Here is a 16,785-nt window from a genome sequence, read left to right on the forward strand (position 1 = left end):
AGTGATGTAGTCGTAGACCTTCTCATACTCAGTCAGAAGAAAGACAAAAGAAGAGTCCTTGAAGAAGAATAAATTGGGATAAAAAAATAAAGTAAGTTCTTAAATAAAATCCCTCATGTTGGCAGTCTAGTTCCACTTTTCAGATAAATCTAGTTACAATCTGCTACAGTATTACATTTAAATTGAAATTTGTATTTCCCTAAATTTCTTTATTCCTTGAACAAGAGGGATGTTAACACCATGTAATACACATACTAGCTAGGAGTGTGAAATGACTCTCCTTCAAACCCTTCATAAATTAACCAAATCACAACAGAGTGGCATCAGGCTCTCAAGGAACTGCCTCTGGCTTCCTGATCAAAGGATGAATTAAAGTTCAACAACAGAGAGTCTCTCCCTCCAGTAGCACTCTAAAAATAAATGCATTAATCTTTCAAAAAAAAAAAAATTTAAAAAACCCAACTCAATACAAGTGGCACAATTACATGCACCAGTCTGTTGAATTCTGAAGGACAGCATAAACCAGTTTGTTTACGGTTTATTTTTAGGCCGAGAATTGGTTTGTTAATACATACATACAAAATGCTGAATTTCTTAAACCAGGATATTTCAAGACAGATAAATCTGGACCTACTCATTTACCCAAGCATGCTCTTTAACTCTTTTCCCAGCTATCACGCATGACAAACCCTCCAGGATTAACACTGTTAGACTCCATATTAGTCTTCCAAATCAGATTAATATACTCACTGCTGTTACTGCCGCTCTGTAACTTCAGCTTGCTTTTTTCTTTGGCACTCCTGCTAAGAACACCATTCGGTTTTACTTCTTCCTCTGTATCACCCTTTTTTTTCTGCAAATCATTTTGTTTCTTTTTGTAAGTTGGCTTGGGCTGTCGTTTAGCCCTTTGCTCTGACTTGCTCTCACTTTCATCAGAGTCTCCACTTTCTGAGCCAGACTCGTAAGTTCGTTTTGCTTTTCTCCTAGGGTGCTTATCTTCCTTTGCAAACTTATCTGCCAAGATTTTACTATCTATGTTATTTTGCAAATCATTTGATGTAGAAGCTATTAAATTGACAGTACATGGCTTAATAATTTCTGAAACACTGTTCCCTGAATTCTCTTTTTTATTAGTGTTTTTATCTTCCTCCGAATGTCTTGTTAGCCAAGCCTTTTTCAGTTTAGTGTGGTAGTTTGGCTGACTTGTCTGGGAAGTTTGCCCACTGCCTACAGAGTTCGCTTTGTTTATTGTATTACAGATGATAGCACTGTCTAGGGAGAGAGAGGTTGAAAACGTCTGATTTTTCACAGAGTTGGACTCTGTCTCACTGGTGTTACTACTTTTAAACTGAGCTGCGGCCAACGCTGCCTTGTGCTTTTTCAAATGGACAAAGTCGGTGGAGGTGGAGAATCCCGAGCTGGGCTGAGCAACGCTGCCTGTCTTGCCAGCGGCGGGTGTAGCCGGAGCTGGAGCGCTGACCTTGCATTCCTGGGTCTGTGCCACTGCCTGACTTGCTGCTCTTGAGGCAGCACACTCCAGCGGCGTGCAGGCCAAGACTGTGTTCGATAAGGAGTAAGTCACTTCTGAACTACCCCAGCTTGACACGCTAGTAGTTGTTACTGCTGCTGCAGTGACATCCGTTTTGGTACTGCAGATCATAGTTGTGGTAGGGGTGACAGTACGAGGAACGCTGCCTTGTGAGACAGCTGGAAATTTCTTTTCATACTGTGTGCGAGCACTGTCTGAGTTCATATTTGGCAGAATGATTCTTCCAGTCTCCCTGGCTTCCGCTGTTTTCAGGCAATCTGCTTGATTTGTCACAGCTGAAGATCTCTCACTAACTCGATCTTTGGAAGCAGACTGCATTACTGGTATGCTATCGTATTTTGTGCTAGAAGGAGGACGCACAATAACAGATGCTGTAGCGGACTGTGACTTTCCACTCATTCTTTCAATGTGCCAATCCACTTTTTCATTATTTGGGGCATTATTGGACTTCCATATTTCTGATAAATTCTGTTCAGAAGTGCCCTTGTAAACAGTCTGAGCTTCCTTAGGCTCAGGTACTAAAGTTGGTGGCTTCTGCAACTCCTGTATTTTGCTACCACCAGCATTAACAGGTTGAACAGGGGTTAGAGTTGGAGGTGAAAGGCTGCTATAGCTGCTTTCCTTCTTCTCCAGGTTCTGGTGCACAGGTGGGTGAAACACGGGGGCTCTATGCAAGGCAGGCATACTCCGGAGTGTATTTGAAGATGAGACTGACAACTGAGTAGGACTCCTGCTGTCACTTCTAAAAGAATTTACAGAGTGAGACTGCATTGATTGTGAAAGCTGCTCAGGTATCTTGCTCATAGAGCCTTCGCTCTCTGGCTGGTGCTTAATTAAAGGTGGAGGTTTTGAAAGAGAAGAAATGTAAGAGGAGAGAGACTGGGGACTAGCTGCTGTTGAAGGACAATTACTTTGCTTATCAACATATGCACTTGAAGCTTCCTTTGACAGGTAAGATCTTGGTGGTTCATTTACTACACTGTTAGACAAGGTGGTGAAATAGTTACTCTGCGGCAAACTCTGTGGAACTGAATGCTTAATTTTATACAGTTCTGACACAGAGCGCTCGGTGTCTTTGTCATATTTTACTGAATGGCTTTTAGGACTTGAAGACAAGGACGTTACCCTGGAATAGTTCTCTCTCTCTCCCTCCCGTGCCTTTATTTTAGCTGTAAAAGGAGCAACTTCAATACTTTCTTGGAGTATCCGTCTGTGTTCCTCTTTGTACTTGCTGAGCCGCTCCCCAGTCTCCTGTGGTGGCCTTGGCAGCTGGTTCAATACTGAATCTGCAAAATGTCTGTGCATATGGCTTTCCTTTGCTGTCTGCGTTCTGCTTTGCTCTAGCTCAGTCTTTACTGGTGCAGTTGTAACGGAACGTAAAGGTTCAATAAATGCTTTCCTCTCCAGTTCTCTGTTTGAAAACGGTTAAGAAGACACAGGTTAGTCTGAACATGCTAAATGGAAGGCCTTTCTTCGCATGCTCCGACTGAAGTTATCTATTAACACAAAGTAAACTTTTCTTTATATTAGCTACGATTTTCAAGAGTCTTCAGATGAGTCAGGAATTCAAGTACCATTCCAAGTCAACAGGGCAGAGTCTGTTTTGCAGCATACTGCCACACTTTTCTCTATCACAGGCACCCACATTTACAATTAAACTAAAAGGAAGCTAGAAGACAACATCAGCTGCTGAAATGTACCCTCTCACACGGAGTTAAAAAGCAAACTTACTCTTTGTGATGCTCTACAATACTTTTGGACAATGGCGGGCTGGAATGCGTTGTCAGTTTGAGAGGCCGAAGGGGATCGGCACTGGACGGTCGCACAGGAATGTGACTCAGTAAACCAAGGCTGTCAGCTGAGGTCACTGGGGTGGGCTGGTGTAACCATGGGCTGGGAGTATTCTGTCAACATCAACAAAAACAAAAAAATAAAATCCGATTTCAAAAGAATCATGGGACCACAAGAGTTACTGTATCAAGTCCTACCAATGATCAGAGTGTAGTATAGTAATGTATTTCAGCATCAAATCATACAGTGAATGAAATCTAACATTTTTTGATCAACTGGAACATCTCATTTTATTTCCCCAGGACTTGCAGCATACAAAATAGTTTACACCTTTTGGAAGCATTCTTAGAACTGTTTCATTTTCAAGTATTTGGCACGAATAGTTAATTCTAGAACCACATCTCAAGCTCATCAAAATTAGCAAACCAATGACAAGTCTGACAGCACTTCAGTTACTAGTAAACAGAACATTAGGTCATCAATGAATAGCAAGAAGTATTTCATCCAAAAGAAGAATACTGTTCAGTACTTCTGGAAAACAATTTCATCTCCAGCTTTGTAAGAAATTTCAATGTAATAGACAGAAGTATCTCTTTTCCTAGACAGTTTCTCTCCTCCCCCCAGCCAAATGATTAAGTATAATAATCCTAATTAATCTGCTTTATTTTGCCAGGCATTTTTATTTGGGATAACTTCAGCAGCAGCACACTACGAAAACCATAGACATACACGTTTGCCATACTTTGCAGCACAGCGAACGCACAGTACACAGAATTCTGTGCTGTGCACCTAAATACTCAAAAGGTGGACAATACCAACCTCCTCATTTACACACACCATGATAGTCATAATTTATTAAACTGTTTTGTAACTGATTACTCGGCTAAGTTTCTACTTTTGCATCTTCTCTGAAACGTGTATCCCAACTCTGCAGAAAAGACCCAGAACAGCAGTTCTCTGTCTCTCTCCTCTCTCCCTCTCTCCTGTGAGACCTGCTTACAAGAAACACACGCAGAGGAGTGGAAAAAAAGGGCACCCTGTTGAAGTGCTGCTCAAGTGCTAGGGACAAGCCAAGAAGGGACCGGGACAAGAGCAAGCAGAGCACTCACACACACCCCAAAGCCTCTCAGTGCTGCTCACCCATAACTCCCAGCACTGCCCAGAACTCCTTCCCCATCTCTGCTTCTCACCACTCCACCCCTCCCCTTCTCCACAGTCTTGGCAATTTCCAGCTAAGAACTGCTGCAGCAGAAGGCGAGCCAAGAGCTCTCATGACACACGCATGCAGCACAGAATATATTTGCAGGTGCTACAACTTTGAAGTTCTGATTTCTATACTTTTGAATATTTAAAGCAACTGCTTGGGTTTGCACTAACAGTTTTAGCACATGTTTCCTAGGCCAGGAGTTCCCACGCTACAGCGAGTTCCCACGAATAGCCTGCAAGCTGCATTTAAGTATTATGCAAAAAGACCCATCACCTTCTCCCTAAAGTAGCTGGGGAAGTCTGCTTGAGCACTATGCATTGCCCAAACAGCTTTGTGACTCCACCTGCAACCACGTACAGCCCAGCCCAAAGACGGGAGCTGCCACAGCCACCTGTGGATGGCAGGAAAAGGTGGGCTTGAGGGCACACTTCCTTCAGTGCATAGACAGGGCTCAGCCCCAAGCTGAGGGTGGCTGCTGCTGCTGTTACAGCTGAAACACAGACCCCTTTCTGTGATCATGGCATCCATGCAAACTGACTTTGGAAACGCCCATTCTGGGTTTCTAAAACTTATTTTAAAAAGGCCTTCAGTGCGAGAGCCAGAAGACAAGTCACCACAAGACAATTGCCACATATCAACATAATTAAAAAGCTACGTGCCTCGGTATGCAGGGCTGCATACTTCAGGCAGCCAAAGTCAAAACAGAGTCTATCATAAGTTCTTTAAAATGGACTTCGGTATAGGGTGGAGCAGGCAGCAACATGAAAAGATAAATCCACCTATAGTTTTCTCTTAGGCTTTTCTTCTCTGCTGCATTTGTCTTTATCACATTTTAGATCAAACTGACTTCATATTACAAGGCCAACTCAAACTGACTGTTTGGGAAAGACTTAGCCACAAATGGCTTGGCTTTTCTCAAGAATGAGGCTGGGGAAGAACAGCTTTCCACATAATGAAAAAGAAAAAAATCTTTATAACCATTCAGGAACTCCACGCTTTGACGCAAAGGCTTACAATTTGGCAGAAGGACCACTGTCAGTGACATGCCTTTTGTGGTCCCTGTGAAAATCTGCCCAAATTAGGCCAAGTCATAACCCTCTAAAAATCAGTATGCACATGCTCAGTGAGGTTTGATTGAAGCCGGCAGTAAAGCTCTCCAAAGTTTCTGTCTACACTACACACGCTTCATCTTACACTGTTTCTCTAAGGTGCCTGCAACAAGCATGCCATATCCCAAGTCTGCAAGAGCTGAGAAAACTTTTCCTGTAATTGCCATGTCTGTCTGCCAAACACCACCACCGCACTGGGCGCTACACTGAAAAACACAAACCATTTCTTCTGCGATTTCAGTGGTTTTACTCAGCATATAGACAGAGCAACCACCCTGACTTGAATACAGAGGAGCAGAAAGCAGATGGGAAGGCAGGGATGTGTGTCAACAGGAACAGAAGGGGAGAAAAAGATATGCCAAGAGAGGGTACAGAGATAGGTGTAAAGACAAGAGAAATGGGTGTACAGGGCAAGAAAGATTTATAAATGCTAGAGTCTTCAGAACTTCCCATCAGATTTAGGCTGAGACAGAAGGAGTACTTTCTCCATTATTTAGCAAGCACACACAAAATTTCACTACGAAGCTGTCCTACCTCTCCTAACTTACACAACGGGTTTCATAGTTTGAGAAAGCAAATATTTACCCTGTGGACCTGAGGTCCCAAACCAGCTGGGTTGACCTCACTTGGTCATAAACTAAACCCAAACATTTCGTATTTCTTTAAAATACTTACAAAATCAAGGTCAGGAAGAACTTCCTACTCACGTCCACCGCGAGACAGTGGTTACTACTAAGTTTCCACTTCTAGTTTTCTGCCTACTCAAAAAATACACCATCACCATCCAGTCAGTGAGACACAAACTGCCGAATCTGTACCTAGCAAACCACTGTTGGGAGACGCCAGCCCTAGCCAAATACAACGTTAAGAAACAAGCTCAACTTACCCTTCTCAAGGAAGCCTCTGTGTTAACAGGAGTTTCTGGGTGGACCCATTTGGAGGAGGGCAGACCGAGTCCTGAGTAAGCATGTGTTCCATTTGGATACTGCCAAATAATTGGATAAAGCCCTAGCTGATTATAGGAAGCAGAAGGATGAGCTTGTCCAAGAAGATGTGGAGACTGGTGTTGTAACATCTGTTGCTGTTGCTGGTGTGCTAATGCCAAATGGCTTAAGCTGCTAGCATGAGCAGTCTCTAGTCGTGGGTGGCCACCCAGCAAGGAGGCAGCAGGCACTCCGGGTAACACTGCAGGAAGTAGATGAGGGTGATGAACAGAATGGTGAGATGCGGTACTAAGGGGGTGAGTGTTAATAGCGGACAAGGGAGCCTGAGCTGAAGACCCAGCCAGCAGATGAGATGAACCAGTTAATGCAGGATGATGAGCGTTTGGATTTAAACAGGTTCGATGGGATGAGGAATGCAGAGGATAATTATGCTGATGCAAGTAAGGTGAAATGTGATTAGTTCCTGTTTCTTGTCCAATCAGAGTGGGGTCCCTGTACACCGTGAAATGTTCATTCTTGTCAATGATAAGAGGACTTTTAGTAGCTTCTAGAGCACTAACTCTAGCTGGAACTGGATGAAAACTAGACCTAGGCAAATCATGATCAGTTTTATTGGCTGACCTTGTTAATCCAGTAGCATGGCTGTTTTGGGAACTAACCTTAGACTTCACAGTATCAGAAGATTGGGTGAATTTAGGCTTAACATCAGGTGATTTTGTTTTAGGATGATCAACTGAAGCACTAGGTTTTGACTTCACAGAATCAGGGACTGGACTTTGTTTATGCAGTTTACTCTCTTCTGCTAGAGAAGATACATTTAACGAAGACATAAATGACCCATACTGCACTTTTTCCTTTTCAGGATTTAACTGTTCGTTTACTGATAAAGTTTTTACAACCCCAGGTTGTAACAAATCTGTTTTGTTAACAACACTGCCAACCCAACTTTTATCAGCTTCCTGTTTTCTTGCTTCAAGGAAATTTGCGTTTGCAAACTGCTGTTTTAAATCGCTGCTGTGAGATTCTATTTTCTGAACCATCTGCAAACCAAAGGTACTTGCACCATTATCCTGGCTCTCCTTTTCAGAATTGTTTTCATTAGTAATATCAACAACACATTTCGGAGTAGGAGGTCTGGGTACAAATTGCTCTTTTTTTAATTCCGCAGTATGATGTTTTTCTGCATTGCACTCTTGAACATGTGGATCCTTGGCATTCTGCTCATAAGGTGTTGGCTGCTCTGCTGCATGGAGTGAAGACTTTTCCTGCTGATCTAAGACTGATGACTTCAGTCTTTCTGTCTCTTCATGTTTTTTATCCTCCTGTATTTTATCCCATGGAGAGCGCCTATCTATCAGCGTCTGTTCTACTCCCTCAATAGTTTGGGATGTTCCTTCCTCTCCATTTATTTTCAAAGTGTTCTTGCTTTTTAACTCATTTTCCGAATTTTGCTCTGAGGATGAATCTGTTAATCTTTTGTTTGAAATTTCTGAGTCACTGCTCTCAGAGTAATCTGAGATATTGTCTGTCCGCAGTCTCTTCATATTTAATTTTTTTTCATCCTCTTCAGGTTTTCTTCTTTTACTAAGGAAGTGTTTATTTTTGGTTTTGGGGTTTTCTGTAAAAGATAAAAACATGTTTATCACATTTTCAGTCTAAAACAGTTTTAAGAAGCTCTCCCTCTCTTTCCAGTAACTGCTTTTACCTCCTCGGCCTATATAATCGTATCTTTCTTCTTTCATCTTCTCTTCATCAGGCATGCTACTATCAGAGCCTTTCCTCTTATTTGGCCGAGTATTCCTCTGTTGCTGGTGCTGATAAGAATTCTGTTTTGGTGCTGCCGTTTGGGAATTCATTGCTGGTCTGGGACTATTTGCTTGCGCACGTGTATAATGACCCTAAAAATAATTTTGTGGTTAAGGAATTAAATGCATGTATTTTTAATATTAACAATATTCAAAAATACATAGGTAAAAAAAAGTATCTACGTGGACTGCGTTGCTGTTCTGGTTGGAACGAGACCGTCGGCGTGAAGTGATGCCAATATTTTCACCTTTCAACAAAGAGTGAACAACATCATCTAGAAAGGTCATCTGAACCATAGAAGGATCAACATTCTGAGGTTCTAACACCTGGTTTATTAAAAAAAGAAAAAATAATAATCAGCAGATGTTCAGACACTGCCCAATCTATACTTTCTTTATCAGTATTCACCAGTCTACTTTGTGTGCTGCAGACTAACTGGAAAAAAGCCTGCTTAATCCTGACAAGCAGAGCTGACATCCGACTCTCAATAAAGGCTGGGAACAGAGTAAAACCAAAGCAAATGTGTCTTTACATATCACTGTAAAAATAACGTCTTTTTTTCAAAACAGAAAGTACCCCACCACTACTTCCTTCCCCCACTTCACTGACCTGCAAATTTGAAATTAAAAGACACTCAGCTCTTCATAGAGTAACCCTTAAGTAGCAATTACAACATACAAATATTTTATAAAATATATTTAATATACTACAAAATAAACTGCAGAAGCACATTACAATATTACTTCCAACAGAAGCAAAACTGCTTAAAGAAAGGAACCAAAATGACTGGAGAGAAGAATTCCAAGACTGGCAGAGTGTTACTAGTGAGAGGTATTTCAGAAAGAAGGAAATGGCAACCAGATCTTTAATCAATGTGTCACAAAATGGAAAAAAAAAATATTTGGAGAAAGTTAATTAGAGCAAATTAAGAGAAAGTAATGTAATTAAAAGAAATGTACTGGAGCATTAGACTGTCTTAAATTTTTATTGGCACACATGATTTTGTCAGTCATTTCAAGGCAGACAGGTCATTCACTGTATTAACATTCAGTCCTTACTCTGGTCTCCTGAAAGAGAATTCATTTCTGCCACTAAAAATACCAGTATTAATTCTTTTTGTAACATCAACTTTAGAAATACAACTAAAACCCACCACAGTAGATCTAAATTAGGGCTGGTAAACGCTTAATTCAAGAAATTGCAGACAGGGGATGTTTCAATTGCTTGGAAGAAGTAATCACTAATGCAGTGCTAAAAGACTTCAGCATTGAGAAAAGACATTCTCAGAGCTGACAGGGAAAACCAGTTCTTAAAACTAGATTGCTTCACTTCAAAGACTTTACTAGTCAAATAGCGACAGCAGAAGAAAAGTAAAACTGTAGGACTGGTATTAACCATATCATTGCACAAACATTCTGCTTCAGGACGGTTTTAACTGCTAGCCCAATGACAAGTCATGCTGCAGTTTCAGTGCAGTCATAGACTCACCCTGCCGGAACTGAACAACTCAGTGTATTTCAGAATACCACAAAAAATTTTAAACACTCCCAACGAATAGTTTGCTCGAAGCTTTTTCTCAGAGTATCACAGATCAAACTCACCTGGTCATTCATAACAACCATAGTGCGGGTGAAGAGATCATGGTGAGTAATGATACCGGTGAACCACTGGGTGGCAGAATCCTGTCTGTACACTCTCACCCTGTAACCATTTAGGGAGTACGGACCTTCAGAAAGGGAAGAAATAAAAAAGCCATTGAGGAATTCAGGGAAAAAAAAAAAAAGCTAAGTATAAACGGGTTTTCCTGTTTTTTTTAAGCTTCGTAGAAAACATACAGAGCAAACTACAGGCAATCCTGGCACAGCACTGCCTGTGGATTTTACTCTTATTCAGGAAGACATTTTGAAACGCAAATGGTACTTTTAAGCATGCTTTAAGGTCAATTCTGCTAACACTTTCAACATACAATTTTCTTATCTGACTAAATCTTTCTACACTCACGATGACAAATTATGGGAAAATTCCTGCCTAAAAACAGCAACCATAGAAAAGTAATCTGAAAGGCTAGAAAGTGGCAGCAGCAGGTTATACAGAAGCTATTTAACAGGCTAGTCACATGCCTAGATGCTTTGCTGGCGAAAAGATCTACATCTTGGTGGTTAGGCTCTGCATCTGCCAAGTCTTTCCCGTAACTGACCACAGAGTTTCTCTCCATTACAGCAGCTGGAAAGGCAGCTGAATGATCCTGTCCCTGCTACAGCCACACAGAACACTCAAAACCACACATGCTATGAAGACTTTAGCTGCTGTTTTCAGATTTATCAACTGCAAAGAAACCCTGCACACTGTTTCTTTGCAAAGATCAGTTTAATTCACCTCCAAAAGCCCATGGGGTTGGGGAGATGGCAAGTATGAAACAGCACTTATTTTATAGTTGTTTTCAAGACCCAGAAATTGAGATTCCACAATTTTATTCAAGTTCAGTGTCTCACTTGATCATCAGGAGGACCCTGTTTCACTGCACTTTGAAAGAGTTTATATAGCAATTTGTATGACCAAGCAACACTGACACAGAGTTCGGTTCCAACTGTGTAGGTTTCGCTACTTCCGCAAACAAACGCCAGGTTAGGCATAGAGGAACAGAAGCAAAACCAGTCAGTGACAACCTACAAACAGCCTAACTTAAATGATTTAGGAATGCTTAGTTGCTCAATCACACAGGCGAGGCCAGAATTCCCCTGTCTTTCCTAAAGATCATTTTTTCCAACCCCTGCCCAGTACACATGAAGCAAGCTCAAACATCTGCAGCAAACAGGCCAGGGACCTCACAGATGACAGCTTTCTCTTGTGAAATATCCATATTCACACAACTGGGTTGATTATACCCTCTGCACAAGAAAGTGTGTGATCATAAGGACTATTTTAAATGTCAACATTTGAGAGACCAAGAGAAGTGCAAAAGCAGTAATAATTTAGACATTTTCAAGTGCTCTTATGGTATAATTCTGGAACCTTAGCAAGGCCTTTTGAAATACGTTTTGCATGTGATTATCTAGGGAATCGAAACAGCTGGGAAATGAAACACCTTGCAATGGCACCCTTCTTTCACCCACATCCACATCATTCACTGCACAACTGAAACCTCAAGACCCACTGAATCCTCTGAGCTACTGGCTAATCCTGAAGCATGTTTCCAGCTACAAAGACAAAGGTCAGAAGTGTGCCAGCATGGGCACTGCCAATCACTGATACATACGGGCAGAAAAAGAGGAAGAATCTACAAGCTTATGTCTCACATTCCTGGTCTTGGACCAGACAGGGTTCCCATGGGGACACATTTCCTGATGGCTTCTCCAACCCTCACTCCATATGCCCCTGCAAAACGCCTCCAGGTCAGCTCTCTCACTACTGACCCAACCGCATTCTCCATGTCTCAAACTTTTAATGTCTGTCCCAAAGCTCTGCCTTGTTCAGACAGACTCAGTAAAATTTTGCCTGTGTCTTTTTGTGCAAATTTCCCATTCCTACTTTTCTATTACAGCTCCTCCTCTCTTGCATCCTACTGTTAACTGCACAATGACTTTCAGTCTCTTGCATAATGAAAACCAGCCTCTCCCCTCTCCCCAGCTTCTTGACTCATTTTAGCATTTACAATTCCAGGACACTGGCTTCCAAGTCCTTTCCCAGTCTTCTCAGATTACAAGCTCCATCCTTCCTTCTCCATCAGCTTCTAGCTTCTCTTGCACTCTTCTGCACTGACCCAGTGCCAATTTCTTTCCTATTACTCCTTGTTCTAATCTGCGTCTGCCCTTCATCCCAGCTGTTATCCTATTTTTAAAAGAGACTTTACCTTTAAAAACAGCAGGGGTTTTTTCTTACAGGCTGCTGGGGTGTCAGGAAGAAGGAGGAAGATTAAACTGCAGTCATATGACACAGGACAGCTCAGCTCCAGCCCAGCCCAGCCACAAGCAGCCATTACAGGAAAAGCCTGGCTTTGCCTCCAGTTCCTGGCTGAATCATACTCAACTACATATTGTTGAAACAGCCTGTGCAGTACTACCAGGAAATATCTTCAGGGCCGAAGCACACTCAGTGTTTCAAGAGGATTACTATACATACAGCCTCAGAGATTGTAGTGATAATAAATCTAATACAAATAAAAAAATTCAAATTTTAGTAAAGTGTCTTTGATATTTAACAACTATGTTCCTTGAACTGGTTTTATTTGTCCAAAAAGCTTTCAACTTGGCCAAGTTTGGGAGGACTTTGGTTTTCTTAAAACAAGGAATAAACTAATTTCCTGCCAAACCAATAACCTCTACTGCAAAGCATGTTGCTGTGACTGCTGTGCCCTAAGAAAAGGTCACAAGGGCCGATTTTTTAATTTAGTCCCATTCCTGTAAATAACTGGACCAGTTCTGATTAAAATTCCCCCTCCTCAAATTGGCATGTTTCTTTTCAAACATTTGGAACACCGTTTTAATGTTTTTCTCCAATCCTCCTCTTTCTCCAGATAACCTGCGTTTTAACTGTGAAAGTCAAAGCAGAAAATACTAAGATATGAGGTGAAGACTTCAACACTGTAGACAAATAAGGAAAAGGCTGGATCCTAAAAATGCTGTACAGGACGAAGTAAGAGAATATAGTAACAACCTTAATAGTTGTGTCTAGACAAGATAAAACTGAAAATGTTGCCTAAATTGGAGGGAACAGGAAAATGGTAATAACGGAGAAGGTGAAGAAAACCAGAGAAGGGAGGAGAAAAGGGTAACATGACTAAATTACAGCAGCTAGCACTGCTAGAGGGCTGTCCGTAAGCCACTGAAAGGTTTGTGCCAAATGCAGCGTCTCCATGACCAGGAGCAGGCTACATCCCAGCAGAAAGTGACAGCACTCTGCTGGCTGATCACCATCCCACGGGGCTGAGGTGGTGGCACTGCAAAGGCCCTTGCGGTGGGTGGCACGTCACTGCCCATGAAAGCGCGTCTCTCCTCAGGCCGCACTGCGTCACATCAGGTAAGCAAGTGGATTTGAACTGCAGCTTCTCCTTAGACGAGGAGAGCTAGTCTGCAAGGACGTTTGGATTAGATTCATCTCATCATCTAAAATACTCTTAATTTGTGCACTTCTAAGCATCCAAACATGTGTTTGAGAAATTACATAAAATTACATATAGAAAGAAAAAACACAGTTCCTGGAATGATGGGATATAAATGAGTTGTGTGCATGATGTGCTGGCAGTTTCATTTAAATGACTATTTCAATATTGCTGGAGCTTTGCTCAAGTATTGATCTTGTACCAGTGTACACAGACAATTTTATAATTGTGTTGTTATTGTTACTCTAATGAAGAACAATAAACAAGCTCAATTTTAGTCTCCTTTTCATATAGCCCTAATTTGATTTCACATCACCTCTCAATCCAGTTTTGGCTGCAAATTTCATCAGACTATTAACTCATGTTGTATCTCAGGATATTAAATATAAAACCTAAAATTACTAACACCGACATACCAACTTACTATTTACACAATACCGCATGCTGCTTTTTTCACCATCCTTTCTCTCTGTAGCCCGTAAGCATAACCCCATCTAGTCAAAAATTTTTTACTGTAACTTCAATATTATACTTACCATATTCCTTTGGTCTTCTAACCTTAGTTTTATCAAAGAAACCAGACAGCAAGCAAACCTCAGTGCCATCCTTAAAATATGAGATTATTTACTGCTTCCTTCCCAATCTTAATTTACAGAATGACTACTTAAGCATTTTTGTCCTGAAATTGCTTCACTGCTTGCCTGCAGATTTTAATCCAGACCCACAGAAGTTAGTTTCTGCCTCCCATTGCTAGGACTGCCTCTGTAGAGCTGCCTGACAGTTCTGCAGAAAATTAATGAATATACTGCAAATGCATATAATATTTTTATTACCAGCAAGATTGAGACAAAATAATTTATTCTAATTCATACTCGTTTTCACATGACTTGTATTCAGTGTAAAAATGGTGTATGCATTTGCTGCAACCTTCCAGCAGTAGAACTTAGTTACAAAATCTTAACTGATTTGAAAGGCACTTTTCAATCAGAGGGTGAGGGGGTGGGGTGGGGATCTGAAAGTATTCTTCATCTGTGACCGAACTGTGAAGAACTACAAGCACAGACAGATATCTGAGAAGTCATCACATGTAACAGTAACACTAACAGAGCACAGAACACTTTTAAACATGCTAAAAGGTGTGTGGTTGCCATTCATACACACTTATTTTCACAATGAACTTTATAAAGTATCTACATTTGGACTAATGATACTCAGCTTTTGCTGTAATCACTAAAATATCAAACAAGTTAAGAACAGTCTGAAGAAGTCACACAGAGCTTCTTACAGTCTTGTTTTTTGGTATTAACAAACACTTCCAAAAAATAACTTCCAAGTTAGAAATACATTCTCCATTATATCACAAATGCTATGAGATGAGTCCCACACAACTAACGGCCTTAAACTAGCTAACACAGAATAAAAATAACACAATTTCCCACATAATTACCTTGCATAAAAATCTCCTGAACCTTTTGTTCCTTTACCCAGGCTTTTACCTCCTCATGTAACTGCGGGTTATCCCTGAGAACTGGGTTTAGACTGTCTACGTCGTCCTAAAGTAGAGATTAAAAAAAGAACCATATGTTATGTTTACTTGTAACATTTCTGTTTATTTTCCTAGACATATTTTAGAGCACAATAGTAAGTAGTTTGATGCAGATTTTACTGATTGCCTACAAATCCCTGCGTTATTTTTAGAAAAAAACCTTTAAAAGCGTAACATAGAGCTAGAAGTTATTTCATGGGAACACGGTATGTCAGATCCCACATGTGGCCAGACTTGTAAGCTATTAATAGGATCACACTTTCATAAATACTGTCTTACTACAAGCTAAAATTGCCCTCTAAAGACTTCCATGTTTACAGGTATGCAGAAAGAATTGTTTAAATAATGATTAATTTAAGAAAGAAAAAAAAACCTGTTTTCCATATCTATAAAAGTTAATATGGACATATTGAGCATAAACATAAGATGTAAATCCCACAAAGCTAATGCGTAAGAGCTGTATTTTAAGAGAAACAAACATGCTGAGAGAAACACCATTACTCATTTTCAAATATGTAGGCCTTTGCTCATTAGGTAATTTCAAGTAAAACATGCTTTAATTTTTATTACATTCAGTTCTCCCGGAAAAGACTCTTTTTCACTATTTGAGTAGGACATCATCTGGGAAATTAAGACATATCTGATGGCACTGTCCTCCTAACAAGAAAAAACTAGGCACAAAATCTGTTTCGTATCCTTGAAAGCACAGCTTAAATCATTATATCTAGCCTCTTAGAATACCTATTTCTCTATTTCGGAGCAAGCTTGCTATTTCTGCCCTTGAGGCTATGGCAGAGAAATAAAGCTGCACCGCAGCCTGGCAACTCCTCGTGCAGAAGACAGCCTTGGAAATCCATGGAGCTGCAGGAATATTCATTTATGCCAAGAGAACTTCAGACAGCTAAAATAATCAGAGCAATTGTCCACATACAAAACGTAAAATGTTTTATCAGTACTGCAGCTGAGATGAAGTAATTTCTTTCCTTGATCTCCAACAAGTTCCTTGATGTTTCACAATTTATTATGAAGAGCTCCAGCCACAGAATATAAAGATACAAGCAACACTCAGGGAATCGTGCATTGCTGCCAGGCCTTCAAGTGACATGAGCAATTTCTCTCTATTCATCTGGATGAGACTATTCCTGCTAACCCACTGATCACAGGATGTCTATTTCAAATTCAAAATTCACTTCCTGACACTTATGATTTGCTGTGCTCCATTATGGAGAATGCATCAATGCTTGGTTTATTAGAGAAAATTACTCTCTCTCCTTATGTTTTTGAAAAAGATATGGCCTTGCATCCAAAAGGAATGGTTCGAGATGGTCATTTTAATACATGTAAAGTGGAAGAATGTAAAAGTGAAGGGGAAGATCAAGACGACCTCTACCAGCCGGTTAAAACCACCAGCCTTACAGGCAAGTATGTTGTTAGTATTATCAGAGCCACCAGAGGATCAACACTAAAATTTACGCAAGGATGGCAGCCAAGAAAAACACTTTCTCTCCCGAGGCAATCTAAAAAGGGTATTAGCTGTTCTGCTTTCCTGTGCAAATCCATTTTTGCATTGATCCTACATACAGAAGCAACACCACCACTGGAAAGAGGGAATGATTTGCCAGGGGAACCCAACAGACCCTTGAACTGGAGCTGTGTTATGATCGTTCATCTGTCCTCCTTCCTGTGCACTCTCTTTCACAGCAGCTGCAAGAGTTTCCTGTACCAAAAATTTCCC

The 16,785-nt window shown here is 40.8% G+C and overlaps 1 protein-coding gene across 4 annotated transcripts in view; it reads right to left on the bottom strand.

Annotated features, from left to right (window-relative positions):
* The window catches only part of JMJD1C (jumonji domain containing 1C), a 166,230-nt gene that overhangs the window by 25,012 nt on the left and 124,433 nt on the right, over positions 1-16,785 (bottom strand). For 2 of the 4 annotated variants that reach the window (XM_086466318.1, XM_086466317.1), the window contains 7 exons: positions 14,952-15,057; positions 10,008-10,132; positions 8,589-8,732; positions 8,306-8,498; positions 6,543-8,218; positions 3,281-3,453; positions 754-2,960 (listed from right to left, as the gene is read on the bottom strand). In XM_086466318.1, the coding sequence (XP_086322444.1) occupies positions 754-2,960; positions 3,281-3,453; positions 6,543-8,218; positions 8,306-8,498; positions 8,589-8,732; positions 10,008-10,132; positions 14,952-15,057 (4,624 nt within the window). Of the gene's footprint in view, positions 1-750; positions 2,961-3,280; positions 3,454-6,542; positions 8,240-8,305; positions 8,499-8,588; positions 8,733-10,007; positions 10,133-14,951; positions 15,058-16,785 lie in introns of all 4 variants that reach the window. The other 2 variants (XM_086466316.1, XM_086466315.1) reach the window with 2 other exon arrangements.

The sequence above is a fragment of the Leptosomus discolor genome, chromosome 6 (genome assembly GCF_034619465.1).
Source record: "Leptosomus discolor isolate bLepDis1 chromosome 6, bLepDis1.hap2, whole genome shotgun sequence".
Lineage (NCBI taxonomy): Eukaryota > Metazoa > Chordata > Aves > Leptosomiformes > Leptosomidae > Leptosomus > Leptosomus discolor.